General features: G+C 53.6%; 1 protein-coding gene across 2 annotated transcripts in view; it reads right to left on the reverse strand.

Annotated features, from left to right (window-relative positions):
• Positions 1–4,888: 4,888 nt before the first annotated feature.
• The window catches only part of MAPK4 (mitogen-activated protein kinase 4), a 49,818-nt gene continuing 33,716 nt past the window's right edge, over positions 4,889–20,990 (reverse strand). The window contains exons 2-5 of one of the 2 annotated variants that reach the window (XM_034995697.1): positions 14,951–15,095; positions 13,547–13,708; positions 8,303–8,504; positions 4,889–5,585 (exon numbers count right to left, since the gene is read on the reverse strand). In XM_034995697.1, the coding sequence (XP_034851588.1) occupies positions 4,889–5,585; positions 8,303–8,504; positions 13,547–13,708; positions 14,951–15,095 (1,206 nt within the window). Of the gene's footprint in view, positions 5,595–8,299; positions 8,505–13,546; positions 13,709–14,950; positions 15,096–20,990 lie in introns of both variants that reach the window. The other variant, XM_034995696.1, reaches the window with a different exon arrangement.

Consider the following 20,990-nt stretch of genomic DNA (forward strand, 5'->3'; position numbering starts at 1 on the left):
TCATCATATCTAGTAGGAGCCCATATGCGAGGACTGGATCTTTTCCTTCTTTCTCACCCCTGGAGGACCCCCCCTGAAAACCATCTTCTGAAGGTTGGAGCTGGGTATGGCTCAGCCTGACTGTTGACCTCCTCAGTTCCCAGTCTTGCCTCTTGCTTCATGTGGCCATTCCTCAGGAAGCTGCACCGCCAGAGACCTCTCTCTTCACCGCAGAACTCTGGAGACCTCAGCTCAGCGTTGCAGTATGTCTCGGGAGGGGGTGGGGTTCTGGTAACGAGTGCTTCCTAAAGCAGTCCATCACGCTTGTGGCACAATTACCCCAGTGGTAATAACCACGCTGACCGAATGAGTGGTTAGTTAGCTTGCAGATCCGTCAGCAGGCTTGGCTCTTGTGAGCGGACCATGATTTACTAAGAAAAGGGACCTCAGGTGTTAGATTGCCTAACACCTGCCTCAGCATGCATGTTTTTATTGTTATATTTTAATAGTGCTGCATATTCTTAAGATTTCCATGATACATAGCTGTGTTGCTTCAGCTTGGCTGTAAATGTTGACATAAAACAGACTCTCACACGACTTTAGAATTGCAGGAGGCACAAATACGTCCAATGTCACAAATGTATTCACCATGTAGGAGAGGGTTAACTTCTCGGGTCCCTGTTTCTCAAACCTTGTACATTCCGAAGGAAGGCCTAACTTCAGAAGGACTGGCCCTTGACTGGCTTCTGGGAGTGATTCCTGAGCCTTTGGATTCTCCTGACAGGAGTGTTTTTGTACAGCTGAGGCCAAGGCCATACTGTCTCGGTTTGACCTGGAGTGGGGTGCTGGACACACAGTAGCTCGTATTAGTCACACGGTCCTACCCAACTGACCTGATCCTTAATGGAAATCCTGGCTGCCAAGGCTGGGGTGATACCCGCTGGTTGTCACAGGTTGTTGCTGGGAGAATTAGCATGTCCCCGTGCGACTTCCTAGGGAGGGGACCCCTGAGATCTTGTGTCTGGTTTCTCCTGGAGTTGGGCTACCCCCCTTTTCCCTTTGCTGATTTGATCTGTATTCTTTCACTGTAATAAACCATAACTGTGAGTGGGACAGCTTTTCTGAGTCCTGTGAGTCCTTCTAGTGAATTATTGAAGCTGGAGGAATGGTCTTGGGGACCCCCTTCCGAAGAGTTACTCGGCTGAGAACTCTGTGGTGGGGAGCAGTGGTGGAGAAGTGACTTTGGGGAGTGTTAATGGCAGGAAATTAATAATGAAAGGGCTGGAACTGGGCCCTGGAGGGCTCCCCAGGGGGGTAACTGTGGCAGTCTCTGATTTCCTCCTCAGACGTTTTATATATTTGCCCCATTTATCCACCCAAACCATTAAGATCTGCTGGGGCAGGTCTTTCTTCTACCTCTTTACCCCCATAGTGCCTAGCACCCTGTCCTGCAATGCGGACGGTACCCTGCCCAGATCCCCTTCAGCAGGTGAGGTGAGTGTACCCATTGCCCAGCTGCTGTGGGTTTTGGCTGCCAAGTGGCTCACAGCTGCTCCTGGGAGAACTGGCTTTGGCTGAATGCGCTCTGTTCCTCCACCACCCCATGGCCACCAATGACTAGCTGACATGGGGCCACAAAGGCTGTTCTCTTTTCCTCAAGGAGGGATCAACTCCCTGGTGCAATTCATGCTCCCAAGCTCTCTGTGGCGTCAGGCTGAAGCTGGTCTCGGTTACCAGGGCCACATGCTGGCTGAGCATTCTTCCCCAACCTTGATCTGCTTCCTGTCCTCCCCCTCTGCTTAGGGCATTCCTTCCATCAATCGCTTGCTGAGGAACCCCCATCTCAGGGACTGATTTGAGGGAACCAAGTTGAGACGGTGATGGATGTTGGAACCCCCACAACCATGTTTGATACCATGCCAATGGCTCGAACCAACTCAACATGGCTCCCAGTGTCTTTGTTTCTGCAAAGGCATTTCTCAGTCATTTACAACTCTTAGTATTGAGCCCGTGAATTCACATGGAGACGATGTAAACCATTTATGGTTCATCTGCTAGCTGCTCTGGGAGACCAAAAGTGAGGCAATTGTTGAAAAGGTTTGCTCTTAGCCGCAAGCTTGTCATTCCCCACGCTTCCTCCTTCCCGCAGTGGTGACTTGCACCTTGACTGCTTCCTTCCCTTCCCCCTCATTTCCCTATCGCTCTAGCAGTGTCGTCTGAGCTCATTCCTCCCACTCCCAAATTACTTGCACTTGATTTTTTGTCTCAAGATTTGCCTCTGAAGGAAACTAAGCCAGTGCCCCATCCTACTTTCCTTACTGCACAGATCAGGCCCCACGCTGGGCAGAAGCTGTCTGGAGGGGCGGAACACCACGTCCAACGCCTGTGCAGAGAACTGGAGAACTGTCTGGCATGGAAAACTCACAGTGTCAGAAGTGTTGGGAGTAGAAGACAGGAGACAGGATCAGACAATGTGTGAATGAATGGATGTAGAGTTGACCCTGGAGCACGGGGCGCAGAGGCGCCTGACGGGTCTTACCAAGGGGTGAACTTCAGTTGAGGGGACTCTTGGGCACCTGTGAAGTGTGGCTCGGGCAGGCATTTGTGGATGCTGGCTCCCCCAAATCTCATGACGTTGGCCCCTTTGGGAATGGTGCCACCTTTGGCTCAGCCTTCCTCAGAAGGGTTGGAGTTAACTCTGAGATATGGTTTGAAATTTATAGGATGGACACCACACCCGACCCAGGTGGTTCTGGACTCACTTCCCTCACTACCAATCCATATAGATTCTCCGCTCCCCTCCCCTCCCCTCCAACTGACTGCAACACCTCAAAACCCTGGTTTCAGGGATGCAGGGAGAAGCCAGCCAGGCTCCATGAATCAACCGCTGCCCAAGACTGCTGCCCATAATATGTAAATGAATGAGAGCATACTTAAATGAATAAAGGAATCTGTGTTCCAATAAAACTTTATTTGGCCCGTCCTGATCAAGTTTAATAGATCTTTTGAAAACATGAGTAGTTATAACAATTCCTCTATAATAACAATTATATATGAACTCCTGGTCAAGGTCAGCAGCTTGGTCCTTTACCAAAAAAGTAAAGCCGCTCTGAGGACAAATGGCACATGAGGAGCGGTGTATATTTCCTTTTCTTTAAAAAAAAAAAAAGAAAAAAAGAAAAAGAAACCCAAACACTTCATGTTTACATATTTTCCATTAAAAATTATGGTCAGTGTGATTAATTCTTTTTAAATATAAGTTTCTAACGTGTTGCAGGTTTCAATGTACAACTCTTAGTTAGCTGATAGGTTTAAGGTGCTGTCAAGGTGAGGATGAACACAGCCCAAGGCCAACGCTGGGGAGTCCTCTGTTTACAGACTGGCTAGACCTCCTGTGGGTATCTTTGGGGGTGCAGGGGGGAGCAGAATACCAGTGGTGGGAATGGCGGAGCATTCCAGGGGATGGACAATGCTTCCGCAGAGGGCTTGCTCTGCCCACACACCATCACCCCAGGCTCTGTGGGCGAGGACACCTTCGGTGTACCTGCTCCAAACTCAGCCTGAAGTTATGAGGGGCGTGGCTGCTTGGAAGCCCTTCCTGTGTCCTGGGGTCTCTACGCTGGTGCCTGACTCCTGAGGACTTTTGTGGTCGGCACCCTGCCTTTCCCATCTTCCTACCTTGCTGGGTTCCTTGCCCCTAAGGCCACTGGCTTTCCATGCCTTTCTTTAGGGACCGCTCTTTGCCAGGGCTAAATGGATGATCAAAATCAAGGTCAGTATTCACGAAGCACGATAGGTCCCGTGTGAAATCTTCTCTCCTAACACATTTGCTCTGTGGCGGGCACCTTGCGGCCTTGTTGACTCCAAATGAGCAATTCGTGCCAAGAACATTAGTTCCCGAGGTAGGCTGGGAGAGGAGTTCTGTATGTATCTGCGGGTGGGTTCTGTGTATGTGGCTGGGTGTTGGGCTGCAGCTGTTACTGGAACTGCTGTCTTCCAACTCACCTGTGTATGAGATCCCCTGGGGAACTGGGGCCATGACCTTGCATCCGTGCATGTGTCAGGAAAGTGCATAGGGAGTTCTGGAGGAGGTGTGTGCCCAGGCCTGGAAGATGAGTTCTTGGACCACAGACCCCAAACTGATCTGAGCCAAGGTGTTCAGACCACGCAGGGGTGCGGCAAATACAGGGGTGTGGCAGGTGGGACTACGGAAGTACTTGAGGAACCAGAAAACATCTGGTTGGTCAGTGGGGTAGAACTGGCTCAGTTTCCCATTTTGGAATATAAGTAACGTTGCTCTGAATAAAAGATGGGATTGGTCAGGTGGTGATGGGCAGGGAAGAAACATCCTGGACCGAGTTTTCAGATTGGAAAGCCACAGGGACCCCAGCAGAGGAAGACAGCTTAGAGCGGACAGACACTGGCCCAGGAGACTGGGCCTCAAGCCTCGCCCTGGTGGCAAGCACATCCCTTGGCTTCTGGGGGCCTCACTGTCCTTCCTCTGTCAGTGAGGCTAGTTCGGCCAGACCGTTTCAACACCCCGCCGGCAAGACTGCTCTGCACCCGGCCAGGTGGGAGGGCCTGCAGACTGCTAACACACTTTGCTCCCTCGCACCCCACCACCTGTAAAACGCAAGGGCCCCCTCTTCGCTGGGAAAGTGATCAACCCCCAAACTAGGCTCCTGTTCAAACCTGCTCCCAGAGGTTAAAGGCTAGTTATTAAGGCAGTTTAAGAAATGGACCTTCCGCTCCCTCCTCGGATCCTTCCTGTGTTTTGCTAACCCCAAGGCAGCAGAGAGGGGTGAAGGGGCGGTGGAGGTACGGGGTGGGGGGCGGCCAGCCCCTTCCTGCCAGGCCCGGCTTCCCTGGGTGGCCTCCGCTCAGGGGGCCTGGAGCTCCCCCCTCTCCCTCACCACCTTTCTTTGGAGAAGGCCTCGGTCTGCACGAGCTCGCCGGGGTGCTCGGGGATGCACGCGCCGTTGAGGTCACCCAGTTTATTGTCCGGCAGGTCTTCGGGCTTGGTGCAGAGCTTCAGGGCGCGGGAGATGAACACGTCCAGGTCGAACTGGGGGCTGGCGCCCCCGTCGATGGCGGCCGGGCGGCCGGGCGGAGAGGCAGACAGGCGGCGCTCGGGGCTGTCGGGGGGCGGGCTGGCGCGCTCGGGGCCGCCCTGCGTGCTCTTGACCCACTGCGCGATCTCCAGGAAGAGGCTGGCCGGCTCGTCCTCGTGCGGCCCCGCGTCGGCGGCCACCGCGGAGCTCGGGGGCGCCCCGGCCGCCTGCTTCCAGTGCGACAGGTCCAGGATGAGCTTGGGCTCTGAGTAGTGGTGCGGCTTGCTGTCGCGCCACAGCAGCTTGTCCAGGTAGGAGGGCGAGCCCACCTTGTAGTCGCAGGAGCGCCCGCAGTCGGCCTCGAAGGCGCGCTCCATGGACGAGTGCGAGCGCTCCAGGAAGCGCTCCGAGCTGCCCTGCGAGTCCTTGCGCGGGTCCACCTGCACGTCCTCCGCCAGGGGCGCCGAGCCCGCGCGCGGGTCGCGCTGCACCTCGCTCGTGTCCTGGCACCGGTCCGGCCTCCACTCCAGGTCCGATGACAGGCTCACAGGGTACCTGCAAGGGTGCAGACAGACGGAATGGCGGGCGACTGGACCCGCGGGGGAGGTGCCTTCCCCGAGGGAGCCAAGCCCCCTCATCCCTGTCTGCCACGCACAGACTGCCTTTCCGTTCCTTCCCTGTCCCTCTGGTCCTGTGACCGCCCCCCGCCCCCCCGGGGTTCCGGTGGAGGGATTGATTTTTTTGGCTTAACCCTTGTATTCTTCTGTACTCATTCAACACCCTACAGCTATTTCTTGAGCACCTTACTGTGTGCCAGGCGCTGGCATTGCCAGGCACAGCAGTGAACAGAACAACAAAGTCCCTGTCCTCCTGGAACCTCCTTTCAAACGGATCCCACCAGTGCAGCGCTCCTCAAACTCTGACCTGCACGCAAATCGCCTGGGGCCCTCGCTGAGTTGCAGCTCTTGATCCAGTAGCTCTGAGGTGGGGCCAGAGATTCTGTGTTTCTAACAAGCTCCCAGGTGATGCTGATACTGCTGGTCCGGGGACCACACTTTGAATAGCAGGGCCCTTATGAGTGCTTCTCAGGCCTGGTTCAGACTAGAATCACCCCACATCCTGATTCAGCAGGTCTCGACTGGGGCTCTGCATCAGCACGGTTTTAACACATCCCCACGTGATGCTAAGGTACAGTCAGGGCTAAGATCTCTTGCCTTAGTGGGTCTGGTTAGATGCCCCCCCCAGCACCCTGCATCAGTGCAGTGCAAGTGGAAAGATTCTAGACACCCTCAGGAGAGGCCAGAGATCCTTGGAATTCTGCCTTCTGTCAACTGCCCTGCAGCCAGGGAGAGCAAAGTCAGCCAGCCAAGAGCAAATGAAGGGCAGGTGTGTGGGCCATCAGCTCGAGCTGGGCCCTCTCCTCCCTGTGCCAGGTGCTCTATGCAGAACCGTGTGGAGGGAGCCAACGACCAGCTGCTCATGGTACAGGATGCCTCGTGCTCACACGGGAAAAGCCAATCCACCTAGGATAGGCAGGTTTGGCTGTGAAAGGGCAGGCGCCCAGAGCGGTCCACACGATGTGGTTTGCGAGGCACAGGGAGGCCCCAGGACTGCCTGCCCACTGCCCAGTGACATCATGAGCGCAGGAGTCACCCCCAGAGGCGAACACCGCCTCCTCCCACAAGGGTCCTAGAAATTGCAGAGATTTCTAGGAGGAAGAACTTGCAAAGACCCTAATCCCTGGCTGCTACACACCGAAGGCCAAACATTGGTTCTCTGAAGTCTTCACAGAGACTCTGTGGAGTTAGGATGATCACGCTGCCTTACAGATAAGGATGCTGGTGCTCATCCAAGGTTAAGCCATTTGCCCAAAGCAGGAGGGCCTGTAGGAAGGAGGCTGCCCATGGACTGCCCATCTCCTTCATGCAGGTGTGATGGGAAAGTCAGGAGCAGAAGTGTGTCAGGTTTAGAAATGGTCAGAGCTGGTGGGCAGTGGCCAAAGAAACCCTGCGACAGTTTTCCTGGCCCCAGCCCTGCACCACAGCCATGATAAGCATGGGATGGGCCTCTCTGGGCCAGCGCTCTGTGCCCTCAAGCGCCGTGGAGCGGAGGGGGAGGGGCTGCAGGGACCACAGTCAAGGGCGGGAAAAGCATGGGGGCAGCAGAAGGAAGAGTCTTCATTAATCTCTATTTGCTGGCAACTCTTGATAACAACAATTGACAACAACAAACCCACAAACCTGTCCAAAAATAGCAGCGCTGCCCTGGCCCTCCCTCCCTGCCTCCTCACTCTGAAACCTATCATCTGTCAAATGACTGAAAAGGAGAACTTGCTCATCTGTCACTTATGTAACTAGCTGTCACATTCCCACAGCAGCGGGGCTCCCACTTAGGCACCCTCGGAGTCCTAGCTGCTAAGCCCCTGACTTCTATTTCTAAACTGAGCCGCTCTCGGCTCTCCCTCCCCGGATTAGCAGATGGTGATGCCCAAATGTTTAGCTGCCTGATCTCAACATCAGAATAGGAAGGGACCCGAAAAATCCTAACATGCCTACACAGAGATTGTTAAAAATTGTGGGTTCTACCCAACACTGAATCACTGGTAGTGACTTCCGGGCACACCGTGTGGGGAAGGATTCGGAGGCCCAGCCCGGTTTAGCAGGCAAGAGTCCTGTGATTGCTCAGCAGTATCTGACATAGATGCAGATCAAGGAGGCCCCCCACGAGGCAGGCATTAGCTGTGTGGCAAGGTGCTAGTCTCTACCCTCTCTGAGCTGTGGCTCCGTCATGTGTCCCTGGGCAGTAATAATAATGGTACTCCCCTTAATGGCACTCTTGGGAGGTGCCAACGATGAGGACCCTGGGAAAGTGTTATGCGGTAATAAATGTCACATTGTCTCCTTGTCATGCACTGGCACCGTCTACCTTTCTAGGGCAGATTCCCAGTCTGCTAGAAGTGCGTTCCAGTGATGGGTACTCCTTAAATGTCGCTGAACATTGTATTGAGCCCTGGCTCTGGTATACTCAGGGCGGGGAGGAAAGGGGTAGTGGCTGGGTTGCACAAAGGAAGGCCCCTGACCCACACATGCTCATCTAGTGGGAGTGCCTGGGGACAAGAGAGAAAGGCAGGAAGCTAATGGGGGAAAGCACCCCATGGGATATGGAGCTTGGGAGACAGAGGGAAAGGTCATGGAGGATCAGAGGCAAAACAGAAATGGGAGGATGAGAACGTGGATTCTAGACTCCAGGGCTGGAGGCTCCTGGAACCCCACCTGTCCCAGTTGGAGAGCTGGCTCTGGTTGGCAGCCATCAGCAGGATGTCATCGATCTCATCTTCAATGCGGAAGGGGTGCTGTGAGGTGGGCTCGTCCTCGGGGCATGAGTATGGGCTCATGTAGGGGTGCTGCAGCCCCATCTCGGCTGTTAGGCGATCCATGGGGTTAAAGGTCAGGATCTTCTCTAGAAAGTCGATGGCTGCGGGGAGCAAAACAGGGCATGAAGGTCATTCACTGCCCTGCCTAGCAGAGACATTTTTTTGTACTTTCCCATTTGTAAAAAGGTTTTTAGCCATTCTCCTTTCACAATCCAGTGATGAATTCAGAGCAGATACTGCTTTTTTGACTTCACAAATGAATAAACAGAGGCCCAGTGGGGTAAAGTGACTTGCTCAAGTTGCCGTTGGTTAAGAGCAGGTGCGGGGCTAAAGTCTGCCTTACGCTGGATTTCTCCAGGGACAGAGACTGCGCTGTAGATAGTCTGTGTGGTGACCGTCCCTGGAAGCACAGGCAGGGGAGGGGGGAAGAAGCCAGTACGGGATGTGCGCATGAGCAGTTTCCTCCTGTGGGTACTTGGCACTTGGTCCCACTGCGGGGTGGGGAGGCATCCTCTACAAGACAGCATAGGACACAACTCAGAGGTGACTCCATTTGTGGGGTCGGGGGGAGCCGAGGTGTCTCTACACCCACTCCCACTTGTTGCAGATTGCGGGCTGCTGGGGTGGGTGGAGGAGCCTGTGAGGCAGGTCACCGAAAGGTGAGGCAGGTGTGACACGGCCTGTTAGCCCAGGGCTCCCGAGTCCAGCCTTCCTACCATAGGTTGCTCCTGGAGGTTTGACAAACAAGGGCAGGTGGGCTTGATATTAAAATATTTAACCACCAAGCTGAAGCCCTCCTGGGGACTAGGGTCTAGATCAAGGGGAGGTCCTAGGCAGCTGGAACCTGGGGACAGGAAGGGACACTCTGAAGCCTTGTGTGGTGGCTGGCTGCCAACCTGCATGAAAGTATATCGAAATTTCGGCAGCCAATCGGGCTGTGTGGGTGCGCACTGGCTACAGATCAGCTCTGTGCACGGAACTGGTGTCCTTTCTCCCAAGCGGGGGTAGGGGCAGCCATCTGCCTTGTGGGCTCTGCGCTGGGTTATCTCAGGGCAAGGTCTAGCCTGGAGGTTTGCATTACCTCTCAGTGCTGGAGGCTCCACTTAAATCACGACTGGGCTAATCGTGTTACCTCCCCTGTGGCAAGGGAGAGAGCCTCAAGAGCTCAAGAGCCTCAAGGCGCAACCACGACCCTGCCCGTCACACCAGCCCTGGGTCTCTTTGCAGGAAAATTCATCAATGATTCAGGAAATCGACGGATTCAGAGGGTCACGGCCCCCAGGAGGATGTGGTGCTGCCCTGTACGCCTAGACCGAAGGATCCATAAAGCAGCAGGAGCTCTGATCACCGCCGAGAGCGCCGAGGCTCAGGGGGTACCTCTGGGTCAGGGCTGGAGACCTGAAAGAGCCTCACAGATGGGAAGGGCCTGGAAGAATCAGGCTCCGCAGTGTAAGCCCGCTCTGGCCCTGTCTGGCTCCAGGCTGGGCAAGCCTTGCCCTCTTTGGGCTGCCGCCCTCCCTCGGCCCAGCCTATTACTCTGGACCTTCTGACAAGGACAGGAGAGAGTTGAAGCTCTAAACGTGGGCAGGCATCATTACCAGCATCACTATTTTTAACAAAGACCCAGCGAACCCTGAAGTTGGAAAGTGCCAACCCCGAAGTCTACCCCACTGACTCTAGTAAAAACGAGTCTCCTCTTTCCTCTTCCTGATAGCTGGTCTTCTAGCAGGTGCCAGACGCTTCCGGAAGCCCAAATATTAGAAAATCCCTTCTTGTCTCTAACCTAAATCTACCCTCTTTAACCTCTACCCCCGGGCCTAGCTCTGCCCTCTGCGAGTCCCCCATGTCGGCATGTTCTCTCTTCCCCAGGATCGGTCCCCTCAGGTTTCAAGGGCGCAGCATGCAGCCAGGTCCTGTGCAAGGCCCCTCTGCCTGGCACACACTGGCCTGCATCTCCCAGTGCGCCCTGCAGTTCGATGTGCTGTGTGACTGGGGCCTGGCGAGCAGGGGAGGAAGTGATGTGTGGACCCCACTTCCAGGCTGGATGCATAAAAGCCTCCTGCAAGAGTCTCTGCCCTCTCTTCCCCTGGCTTCGGCCAGAAGTGGGTGTCCAAGGGGGACCTTGAAAGCTGTGTGAAGATGGCAGACACTTCTCTGACAAGCTGGGTCCTGGGAGAGCCCCAGGCTCCCCCACTCTGTCCGGACTGGACGTGAGCCGTGCATACACTGCTAGCAGGGTCACCCTGGAGGTTCCAGATTTATCTGCCATGGCACTAGCTTTGTTTTTCTCAATACAGAAACCACCATACCCTCCCCAATCCCCAACTCCTCTTCTCTGGACTCAACCTCCCCACATGTTCTGAAGGCATTTCTAATATAATGAGACTTCCGTACCATCCTGTCACCTTCCTGTGGCCCAGTGAACTCAAACGGGACTTCCCCAAGCCCCCAGGGTTCTGGAAGGATCCTCAGGGGCATCTCTGGAGACTGAGAGGCAGGTGGGCCCTGAGGTCCCCGACCCTGCTTCACCCAGAGCACTCCTTTTACTTGTTTCCGTATTAGGTTTCCTCATCAGATTTGTTACTTGTGACACATTTACTTCATAGATTAAATGGACCTCAGAAGTGAGGCCTCGATATGATGGTCTCAGGGCCTGTCTCCCTCGTCCAGCTCCGGCGGCTGTGTCAGCTGCTGAGGGACAGTCACTCAGGCTGCCCTTTGAGCCTCTGGGGGCTACAGCCAGAGAGACATTCTGCCTCTTCCTAGGCCTGTGGGGCCTCTGATGTACAGCGGAAGGAGGGACCGCAGGTCACCAGCCGGCTCTCCTGGGTGGGTGGGCTTGGTGCCCTCCCCCCACCGATATTTTAATTCCTGGGACCCCTCATTCTCCTAAAGCCAGAGGTCAGCTGGAGACCTCTTTTCAAGGCCAGAGGCTGGCGAGAGAGTTTTGGTTGGAGTTGAGTTTTGGTACAGCGGGAGAGTGGAGCAAGCCTGGCTTTAGTGAACACCTGTTCAGCTACAGGATCAAGTCCAAACTCACTGGCCTCTCGGCCTTTCTCACCTCTCCAGCCTCACTTCCTACCAACAGGTCTGTGACTCGTCCTGCTGATCCGGGCCTCACCATGTCCCCCTGGCCAGCTTCTCAGTCCCTCTCTGCTCCCTTCCTCTCCCCCAAATACCCGGGGCTCTTGCTGGCCCCTTAGGATGTGTTCCTCAGTCTTTGTTCTCACCTCACCTCTTTGTTCTCACCATCTTCCCAGCGAGTGCACCTGTCCTGTCTCTGAACTTCCATCTCTAGCACTGTGGTGGCTTAATACACGTCGGGGGATGCTGCTGACGACAGTGAGGAGCTTTATCTCCTATCGGGACCAACTCTGATTTTGCTGAGAAACAGCCCACCACTCTGACAGCCAAGGCACCGAGGGGCTGCTGTGTGTGTGGTTGCTTGGGGGAGGGGAGGGGGTGACACGTCCCTGATCCAGAATTCCTGAGAGGTGAATACACCTCTTGTCTCATGGTGGGATTTCTACAGGGCCCTAGGACACAAATATAGATGGGCTGAGTCTTAATTTGTGGTGAATGAAATGATCCTTCCTCCCCTTTAATGAAGAGAAAACTGAGGCAGCTTATGATTGAGTGGGGATCATGGCCAAGGACACTGTTAGAAGACACTGGTGGTCCAAGTTCTTGGTTTCTTGATGGTCTCATTCGTAATAATGGACACCAAGTGGTGGGGAATAAATACCTATTTCACCACCTCCACTGCAGTGAGCTGGGGCCACAGGACTAAGTTCTGGTCAATAAAACATGAGTGGAAGGGAGGTGTCCAAATTCCGGCTCATGACCTTAAGGGCAAGCGGACCTGCCCTCCTTCCCCACCTTCCTCCAGGTAGCAAGGGCAGTACCCAAGGATGGTTGAAGAAGATGGAAGGGGCCTGGGCCCCTGGATGACTTTGTACAGCAGGCTCACTGTCTTGGCCCTGGACTATCTGCTTTGTGATTATTATAGAAGAGAGAAATACGCTTCTTAACTTCTTTTTTCTTAAATAAGAAATAAATCTTATTTAAGCCACTAAGAATTTGGGTGTCTCCTCCAACTGGCTGAACCTGTATCCTACCTAACATAGGTAGGGAAGCCTCTGGTAGGTATGAGGCCCAGTGATAATGCTGAGGTTTTATTTAAAGATTTTGTTTATTTGGGCGCCTGGGTGGCTCAGATGGTTAAGCATCTGCCTTCGGCTCAGGTCATGATCCCAGGGTCCTGGGATTGAGTCCCACATCGGGGTCCCCGCTCAGCGGGGAGCCTGCTTCTCCCTCTGACCCTCTCCCCTCTCATGCTGTTTCTCTCTTGCTCGCTCTCTAAAAAATAAATAAAATCTTTAAAAAAAAAAAAAGATTTTGTTTATTTGAGAGAGAGAACAAGCACGAGTAGGGGGAGGGGCAGAGGGAGTGGGAGAAGCAGGCTCCCGGCCGAGCAGGGAGCCCGATGTGGGGCTCGATCTCAGGACCCTGAGATCATGACCTGAGCCAAAGGCAGATGCTTAACTGACTGAGCCACCCAGGCGCCCCTAATGTTAACATTTAAGATGATGGAGCAACTATCCTCTGCCCGGGGCTTTACACATTCTGTTTTACTTACCCGTCACGATGTCCCCATGTGACATGAATTACTGTACCCCTTTTACAGTTAAGGAAACTGAGATGCAGAGAGGTTAGGAAACTTGCTCAAGGCCAAACAGCTACTCCCGATGCACCTGGGAATTGAGTCTGGGTCTGGGTCTCAAGCTGGTAAAACTCATGTTCTCTGCACCACATCATCAAGGGGAACAAGGGAGAGGGAGATGAAGGAGGAGAGGGAGGAAGGCAAGTGAGAAAGACGAGAAGGAAAAGGAAGCAAAGATGGGGGTAGACTCTGGAAGACCACCAAGCACGGCCTGGAGAGTTGCCTGATGGCCGAACTCCGGGAGCCAATGACGCTCAGTCTGGAAGTAGCTAGGGCAAATTCCCGCCACAGTGGCGTGGCCTTGGCCTCTCTGTCTGGAACTAGGCTTGGTCGTTCCGGAAGGAGACCACCCGCCCGGCCCCCCAGGGCGAAGCCAGAGCGCAGCCTCCCAGAGGCTGGCCATGCTGCAGGCCGAGGTACCTTCGCTGTTCACTTCGGGGAGCAGCTTGCGCAGCGGCCTCTTCACCTCCCAGCTGCTGCTGACAAAGGAAGGCATCACCCTGAGCAGCTCATCTTTGTCCTCCTCCCGGATCACAGGGATGGTCTCTAGGATGAGCTGCATCTGCTCCAGCTCGTGAGCCCCTGGGGAGCCAAACACCAGATGGTTAAGTGTTGCCCAAGTGGCTGGGGTGACGGAAGCCCCAGTGTGGTTCTGGGAGGCCGGGGAGGGGCGGCGCCGGCCGTTGGGAGCAGCTCTAGGTGCCAGGGGACCTGGGTTCTGGTCCTCACTCGGCCACTAACTTGCTGTGTGACTATAAGCAGGCTGCTTGCCATCTCTGGGGCTTGGCTTTATGAAATGTCTCTGCCTCTGGAATGGACCCGTCTGATATAGACTGAGTCAGCCAGACAGGCTATGCCAGGTCCGTGGAAGAAGTGTGCTGGGACAGGATGGAGTCAGGCGTTTATTCTCCTTTGCTCCTTCATTCCCTCACTAAATAATGACTTACTGAGCACCTTCTCCCTGCCAGGCAGCTTCAGTCTTTATGAGTCTCAGAAACGCAACCCGTCTTTGCCGCCCTGACGCTCTCTCAGCGCTCTGGCGCTGCTGGTGGGCGTCAGGTCTCTCCCCTCGCTGTCCCCCTCGACCCACAGGCTGTTCTTACTCCCATTGCTTCCATTTTCCCTTTTTGCTTGAGTAGCCTTTCCACTTACTTCTACCAGTTTAAATCCTTAACGAAGACTTTCTATCTTTGAGAAGTCCCAGATTCATCTAGCTGCTCAGAGTGCCCTCCCCATACCACCGATGCCTACAGGATTCCAATCTGCCAAAAGCCAGTGGCCTATGCTGGGGCTCCTCCGTGTCCCCCAACGACACCCGGTGGAGCACCGAGTGGATGCTGCCCCAGCAGGGGTCTACGGCTCAGGCTCTGCGCGGAAGTGGTCCCTTCAGCCTCCCCCGCCGAGTGGGCTCATGGAGGGTCAGTTCAGGGACTCTGGGAGCCCCTTGTGGGGTCCCCTCACCAAATGAACACTCCAGACTGACCACTCACAGTGGCAGGGAGAGAAGAGGAAGGGGCTGAAAATGTAGGATGGATGTTTCCAGCAGTCAATCTCAAGGTGTCTGAACAGAGGTAGTTACTTGATTTTAAAGGTTCTGCCCTCAAAAGGCTATTTTTAGCCTTTCCAGTATTTTGCCAGAAATGATAAGGGGCCTCCAAGTAAGTCCATAAAGCCATACAGGTCATTTTAAAGAGAAAGACTAGGATGTTTTGTGGTTAGCATGGTTTTTTGGTTTGTTTGTGGGGTTTTTTTTCTTTCAATCAGTTCTCCCTTTTTATAGAACGACACCAGAGGAGAAGGAAGATGGCATGGTTAGTGACTTACCAGCAAAGAGCATCCTCCCCGTGAGCATCTCGGCCAGGATGCAGCCGGCGGCCCACATGTCGATGGCTTTGGTGTAGTTGTTCGGGGAGAGGAGCAGGCGCGGTGAGCGGTACCACTTGGTTACCAGCCCTTCTGACAGATAACCCTGGAAGACAAAACCCCAGTTCCGTTGGTCAGCCATGTACAGAGATGCCCTCTCCCCCAAGTGCCTTCTTGTTTCTTTCCACCTGAAGACAGCACGCCATCCGGGATCCTTTCACTCTGGAGCCTTCCCTGAAGCCCAGCGGTTCTCCTCTGTGGATAAGGAGGCAAGATACCACTATTTTGGAAGGAAGCCTTTCCCACCCCAACTTGACGTAACTATGCAAAACAAATTTTCCCTCATCTAGTCAAAAGCTCGATACATAGGAGCCAAACTCAAGTTCATTACCACTATCAACAGAGTAGTGATGAGAACTTGGAATTTCATTGATCCAGTGGCTGAATCTCAGCAATAGCCATACATTTGAAATCAAGCCAATTACTTTGGTGCTAAGAATTAGAATTAACGTGGCTACGATGCCAGAGACGCCAAGCCCCTGCTGACAATGCAGAAGGCCAGCTTCATAACAGGTGCAGGTGAAGGGCGTATGGAAACAGCCCTAAATGGCAGAGTGGATGCAGCTCTGGTTGGCCCAGAGGATTCTGGGAGCTCCACAGTGTCTTTTTGGGGGCATAGATGTCCTAGCTGATTTCAGCCACTACTCAAGGATTTGTGGTCTGGGACAGAATCCCTCCCTACAAAATTTGGTGGGGATGTAAGTGGTTTAGCCCAGAATGTAAAATAAAGCCAGGCAACTCGGAAATTGTTCTCTATGTAATTCGGGAAGTTGGCCCAACAGTGTAACCTGGGAGGTGTCCATTTGGATGACCTGGAACAGTCTCTCTAAACAGAGAAGGTAGACCCATTTGGGAGGTCAAGGTGAGACAATTCAGACTGAAGGGAGGCAGTGGGAGATTCTAGGGATGGTCTTGATATCCGCTGATGTAACTCCCCATTTAGCATTTGAATTGCCCTTTTTACTGACTTAAGCACTATCACAGACCCAGGCAGATGAAAAGTTAAGAAGCCCAAATACCCGGCAGCTTTTGATCAATTAATCCAGAAGCTATCTGTTTACCAAATACATATTAAGTGTTTTAAACCTTCCGAGCTCTGCATTATGACAGCAGTACCCTTTCCTCTATGGGACTGTCTCAGTCGGTGGAACATGGCGACTCTGGATCTCGGGGTTGTGACTTCAAGCCCCATGTCAAGTGTAGAGATTATTTAAAAAATAAAATCTTAGGGGCGCCTGGGTGGCTCAGTCGGTTAAGCGTCTGACTCGATTTCAGCTCAGGTCATGATCTCAGGGTCGTAGAATTGAGCTCCTCATTGGGCTCTGCACTCAGTGGGGAGTCTGCTTGAGATTCTCTCCTCCCTCTGCCCCTACCCCCACTCACACACACACACTCTCTCTCTCTCTCTCTCCTCTTCTCTCTCTAAATCAATAAGATCTTAAAAAAAAAACCAAAACCTTAAAGAAATTGCAGACACAAGCCAAACCGTAGAAGTTCACTTCTGGGTGGGCGGGTCATAAATAAGGAATGGCTTGATTGATTTTCCAGTCAGAGGCTGAGACTGCCAGAGGAAGACAAAAGCAGAGTCACCCAGAGGGGAGGCAACAGAAGGGGGTTTTCTCTGATATGTAAACGAGCAGTCTTTTATGGGATGGAATTTCCTGTCATTAACACCTGCCTCGCTGCAGCACCTAGGACTGAAATGGGGACACAGGGAGGCTTCCTTCTGAAACACCTGCCTGGAAAGTAAAAGAAAGATGTTTGCATGGGCAAGCCTGCCCCCGGGGCCAGAAATGAGGGCCAGGCCACGACAGCAGCTGAGAAAGTTCACCCACTTTCTTACTTTGGAATGAAAACCGAGAACCTGCTGCTTCCTTATGGTCACTTGTCCCTCAAGCCCTTTTGAAAACAGAGGACATACTGATGTGTTTCAGAAGCCACAGGGCAGAGGAGAATTTGGGAAGTTGTAGTGTCTTCTGTCAGGTTCTGGAGCAAGAGGAGCCCTGGAGAAGGGGGGATGAGAACAAAGAGGAGGCTCCCTTCCTGGCGGGGGTGGGGGGGAAGGAGAGCAGACATGGGGAAGGAGGTGGTGGCAGGGGTCCTGCCCTCAGCTGAGATGAGCCCTGGGTGTCCAAGCAAGAGAGGCTCTGGGGCCCCTAACATGATACTGGTGATCTGAATTCAAGAAAGTTTCAGTGGAGTGGATGGGGCGAAAGTCAGAACTTTCTAGAATAAAAAAAAAAAATGTATATTTAAAGAATACCCAGGAGTAGAGACTCAGTTTTATCAGAAGGGCTCACAAATCAGTAATTAGATGGGCTCAACGGATATCTTTAAATGGCTTTTCTGTCAGAGCCTGCAGTGGGGGGGATGGTTTCAGCTCCATTTGGATATGGAGGGACGTGTCCTCAGTCGTCAGACCTGGTCTCCATGTGGTGCACCATTGTGTGAGTCATAAGGGATCACTGCTCTGAGGAGACAGGAAACCAGCACTGCCACGATTCTCCATGGCCCCCTCTCAGCACATAAGAGGCAAGACTGGAGCTGCCCTTTCCCAAGGGTCCCTTTCCTCCTACCACCCTGTCCCCTGGTGTTCCTGGTGAGAAGCAGATTCTGGAGGTGCTCCTGGGAGGCAGCTGGCCAGGATTTCCTGTCTAGACCCTGTCTTGGGGGCCTTTGGGCTTTCTTCAGCGATGGCTCCAGCCAGCCCATTTTGCTTCCTTTTAGGGCCCGGTACAGCCAACAGGAGGCTTTGATTTTAAAAGCACCGTAGGTGTTTGGGAAATCATCTAGCAGCCGCTGCCCTCTGAGGAGGGTAATTAGGGACCCCCAACAGATCCAGAGGGGAGGTATAATTAACGCTCTGAGTACCCTCTGGGCAGAGGGAGCAGGGACACTGCACTCAGTCCTAGCTGCCTGCCAGGAATTCAGAACAGCCTTGCTCAAACTCGCAGCAGAAGCGTGGGCTCCGATCCGCGGCCAGCATGGGCGGAGGGGGGGCTCCAGGTCTGTGCCACTTGCTCTGTCTGCCTCCACCAGCCCCCCAAGCCTGATCCCTTGTGTCTGGGAGACAGAAGGTTGGGGGAAAAGGCATGTTCCAATATGCCTTCCACTTCACCCTTCTGGCCCCTCACAGGGATGGGGAGAATGAATTTATTTATTTATTTATTTGACAGAGAGAGAGAGACACAGTGAAAGAGGGAACACAAGCAGGGAGAGTGGGAGAGGGAGAAGCAGGCTTCCCGCTGAGCAGGGAGCCCGATGCGGGGCTCGATCCCAGGACCCTGGGACCATGACCTGAGCCCAAGGCAGACGCTTAACGACTGAGCCACCCAGGCACCCTGGGATGGGGAGGATTTAAATGGGGACACATTCTCTGAAGAATAAAAGCCCAGTCAACTGTAGCTGTGTGGTAGGGGGTGTGTGTGTGACAAGGTGCGAAGGCTGGTTTCTCCCCTCACATTGAATGGCTGCCGAGGGCTGCCCCCCACTCCCAGGCCAGGATGGGACACCTTCTCTACCGGAAGTCTCTGGCATGTGTTGTCCCTGTGCAGTGGAAATGAAGATGATGATTAAAACCATCCCCGTCTTCAAAGAGCATATAATGTAGTTAAAGAGATGAAATATTCAGGCGCCTGGGTGGCTCAGTTGGTTAAGCGACTGCCTTCGGCTCAGGTCATGATCCTGGAGTCCCGGGATCGAGTCCCGCATCGGGCTCCCTGCTTGGCAGGGAGTCTGCTTCTCCCTCTGACCCTCCTCCCTCTCATGCTCTCTGTCTCTCATTCTCTCTCTCTCAAATAAATAAATAAATCTTTTTAAAAAAAAAAGAGAGATGAAATATTCAATATGATTGTCAGAAGGATAAGGAAATGATCTCGGTCAACATTTACGTGGGACTTGCTCCATGCTGAGCACTGTGTTAGCATTTTACCTTTTTTTCTTTTTTTAAGATCTATTTATTTATTTGAGAGAGAGAGTGGGAGGGAGGGGCAGAGGGAGAAGGAGAGGGAATCTTGAACAGACTGCGCTCAGCACGGAGCCCGCAGGGCTCGATCTCACGACCGTGCCATCATGACCTGAGCTGAAACCAAGAATCGGACACTTAACAGACTGCACCCCCCAGGCGCCCGCCCCCGTGTTAGCATTTTACACGCATTCATTCTGCGGTCCTCGCAGTAGCCCCTCGATGCAGGCTCTCCACAGAGTAGTAACACCACCTGCCGAAGGTCATATGACGGGGATGTGGCCTAAGGTATCTGTCTTCAGAGTCCATGCTCTAAACTGTCCATTGCTGGATCTCCACCACCACGCACACCAAACAGAGAGCCCTGGTAAGCAGCGAGGAAGAAGCATGCTCAGAATGCAGAGGGGCAGGTTTTGTTTAGCGGGTGGGTCAGTGAAGGCTTCATGGAGATGAGGTTTGAGCTGGTCTTGATGGATGGAGACATCTTAGATAGCTCTGTGGTGACAACGGGCACCAGTGTGAGTCAAGGCAGAGGGTGGGAAGACCTAGAATGTGCTCAGGGGACAGAGAGACATCTGGGCATGTGGACAAAGGGGCTGAGGAAAATGACCTTTGTTCTGAAAGTTAGCAGGCCCCTAGCAACGAGAATCAGAAGTGCTGGTGAGAGGTACAGATTGCCCAAAGCTACTGACTTTGAGTCATCGGTCTCCATCTTGAATGAGCTCCCCAGGGAGCCTGTGTGCCCCCACCCAGTTTGAGGACACCAGGAAGAACCAAGGCAGCCACGGAGGGTTGCGGATTGAGGAAGGAGGGGTCGTGGGTAGGACAGGAGTTCCAGCGGAGGCTGTGAGAGGCTGCTCTGTCTTTCCCATCTGCCCTGGGCAGGTCTGCATCCTCTGGTAGGGCTCTTGTGGATTCTTACTACCCGGCAGGGTGTTTATGCAGCTATGTGGCTACAGGCTCTGCAGTCCCTGTCCCTTGCAGCCTGGAGAGGCTTGCAAGTCTGGCTGGCAGCAGGATGCTGCTCTCTGGAGAGCAGGGGATCCTGGGGCTCAGGAAGGCCTTGGGAAGGCCCCTGGGCACCACACGTCCTTGTAGCACACAGAGGCACCCCTGTCTCATCTGGAAGAAACTAGGTCAAGGGAAAAAGAAATCAGGCTTCGGAGAAGTAAAATTTTTAGCCTTAGGGGTCAATGCGGTTGTTGCATGGATGCTGTGATTCTTGTAGACGGGCAAGTTCCCAAAAGACCTTCTGGTGGGCATGCTGTGGAAATCAAAGAGATGTCACACAAGGACTGGGAAAGACTGGGGACCTTTAGCCTGGAGAACATAAAGGGGGTGGATGGCATGAGAGCCGCCTTTAAGTTTTTATTTATTTGAGAGACAGAGACTGAGAGTGCACGAGCTAGGGGAGGGGCAAAGAGAGAGGGAGAGAGAGAATCTCAAGCAGACTCCATGCTGAGTGCAGAGCCGGACACGGGGCTCAATCTCACGACCCTGAGATCCTGACCTGAGCCAAAATCAAAAGTCAGATGCTCAACTGACTGAGCCACCCAGGTGTCCCGAGAGCTGCCTTTAGACGTTTGCAAGGCTGTCATATGGATGAGGAGTTAAACTTGTTCTCTGAGGCTCTGGGGACAGATGTGAGCCAAAGCAGGAGACAGAAATCTATGTAATAGGATAATAACAGCTAACATTTACTGAGCTCCTCAAACTGCTCTGCTTATGGATGAACTCACTTCATCCTCACAACAACCCCGTGAGGCAGGGACTCTCATTATAGCCATTTTACAGGGAGGAATCTGGAGGCACAGAGGGGGTAAGCAATCTCTCCAGGGTCACACAGGCTGTCGGTGGCAAGCTGGGATTCCACCCCAGGCTGTGTGGCTGGAGCGTCTTCCAACTGAATATGCAGCGCGGCTGCCTTTCACATCAGAAAAGCCTCTAAAGCCATCAGGGCTGTCCAGGGGAGGACTG

The sequence above is a fragment of the Mirounga leonina genome, unplaced genomic scaffold (assembly GCF_011800145.1).
Source record: "Mirounga leonina isolate KUSES-001 unplaced genomic scaffold, KU_Mleo_1.0 Mir_93, whole genome shotgun sequence".
Classification (NCBI taxonomy): Eukaryota; Metazoa; Chordata; class Mammalia; order Carnivora; family Phocidae; genus Mirounga; species Mirounga leonina.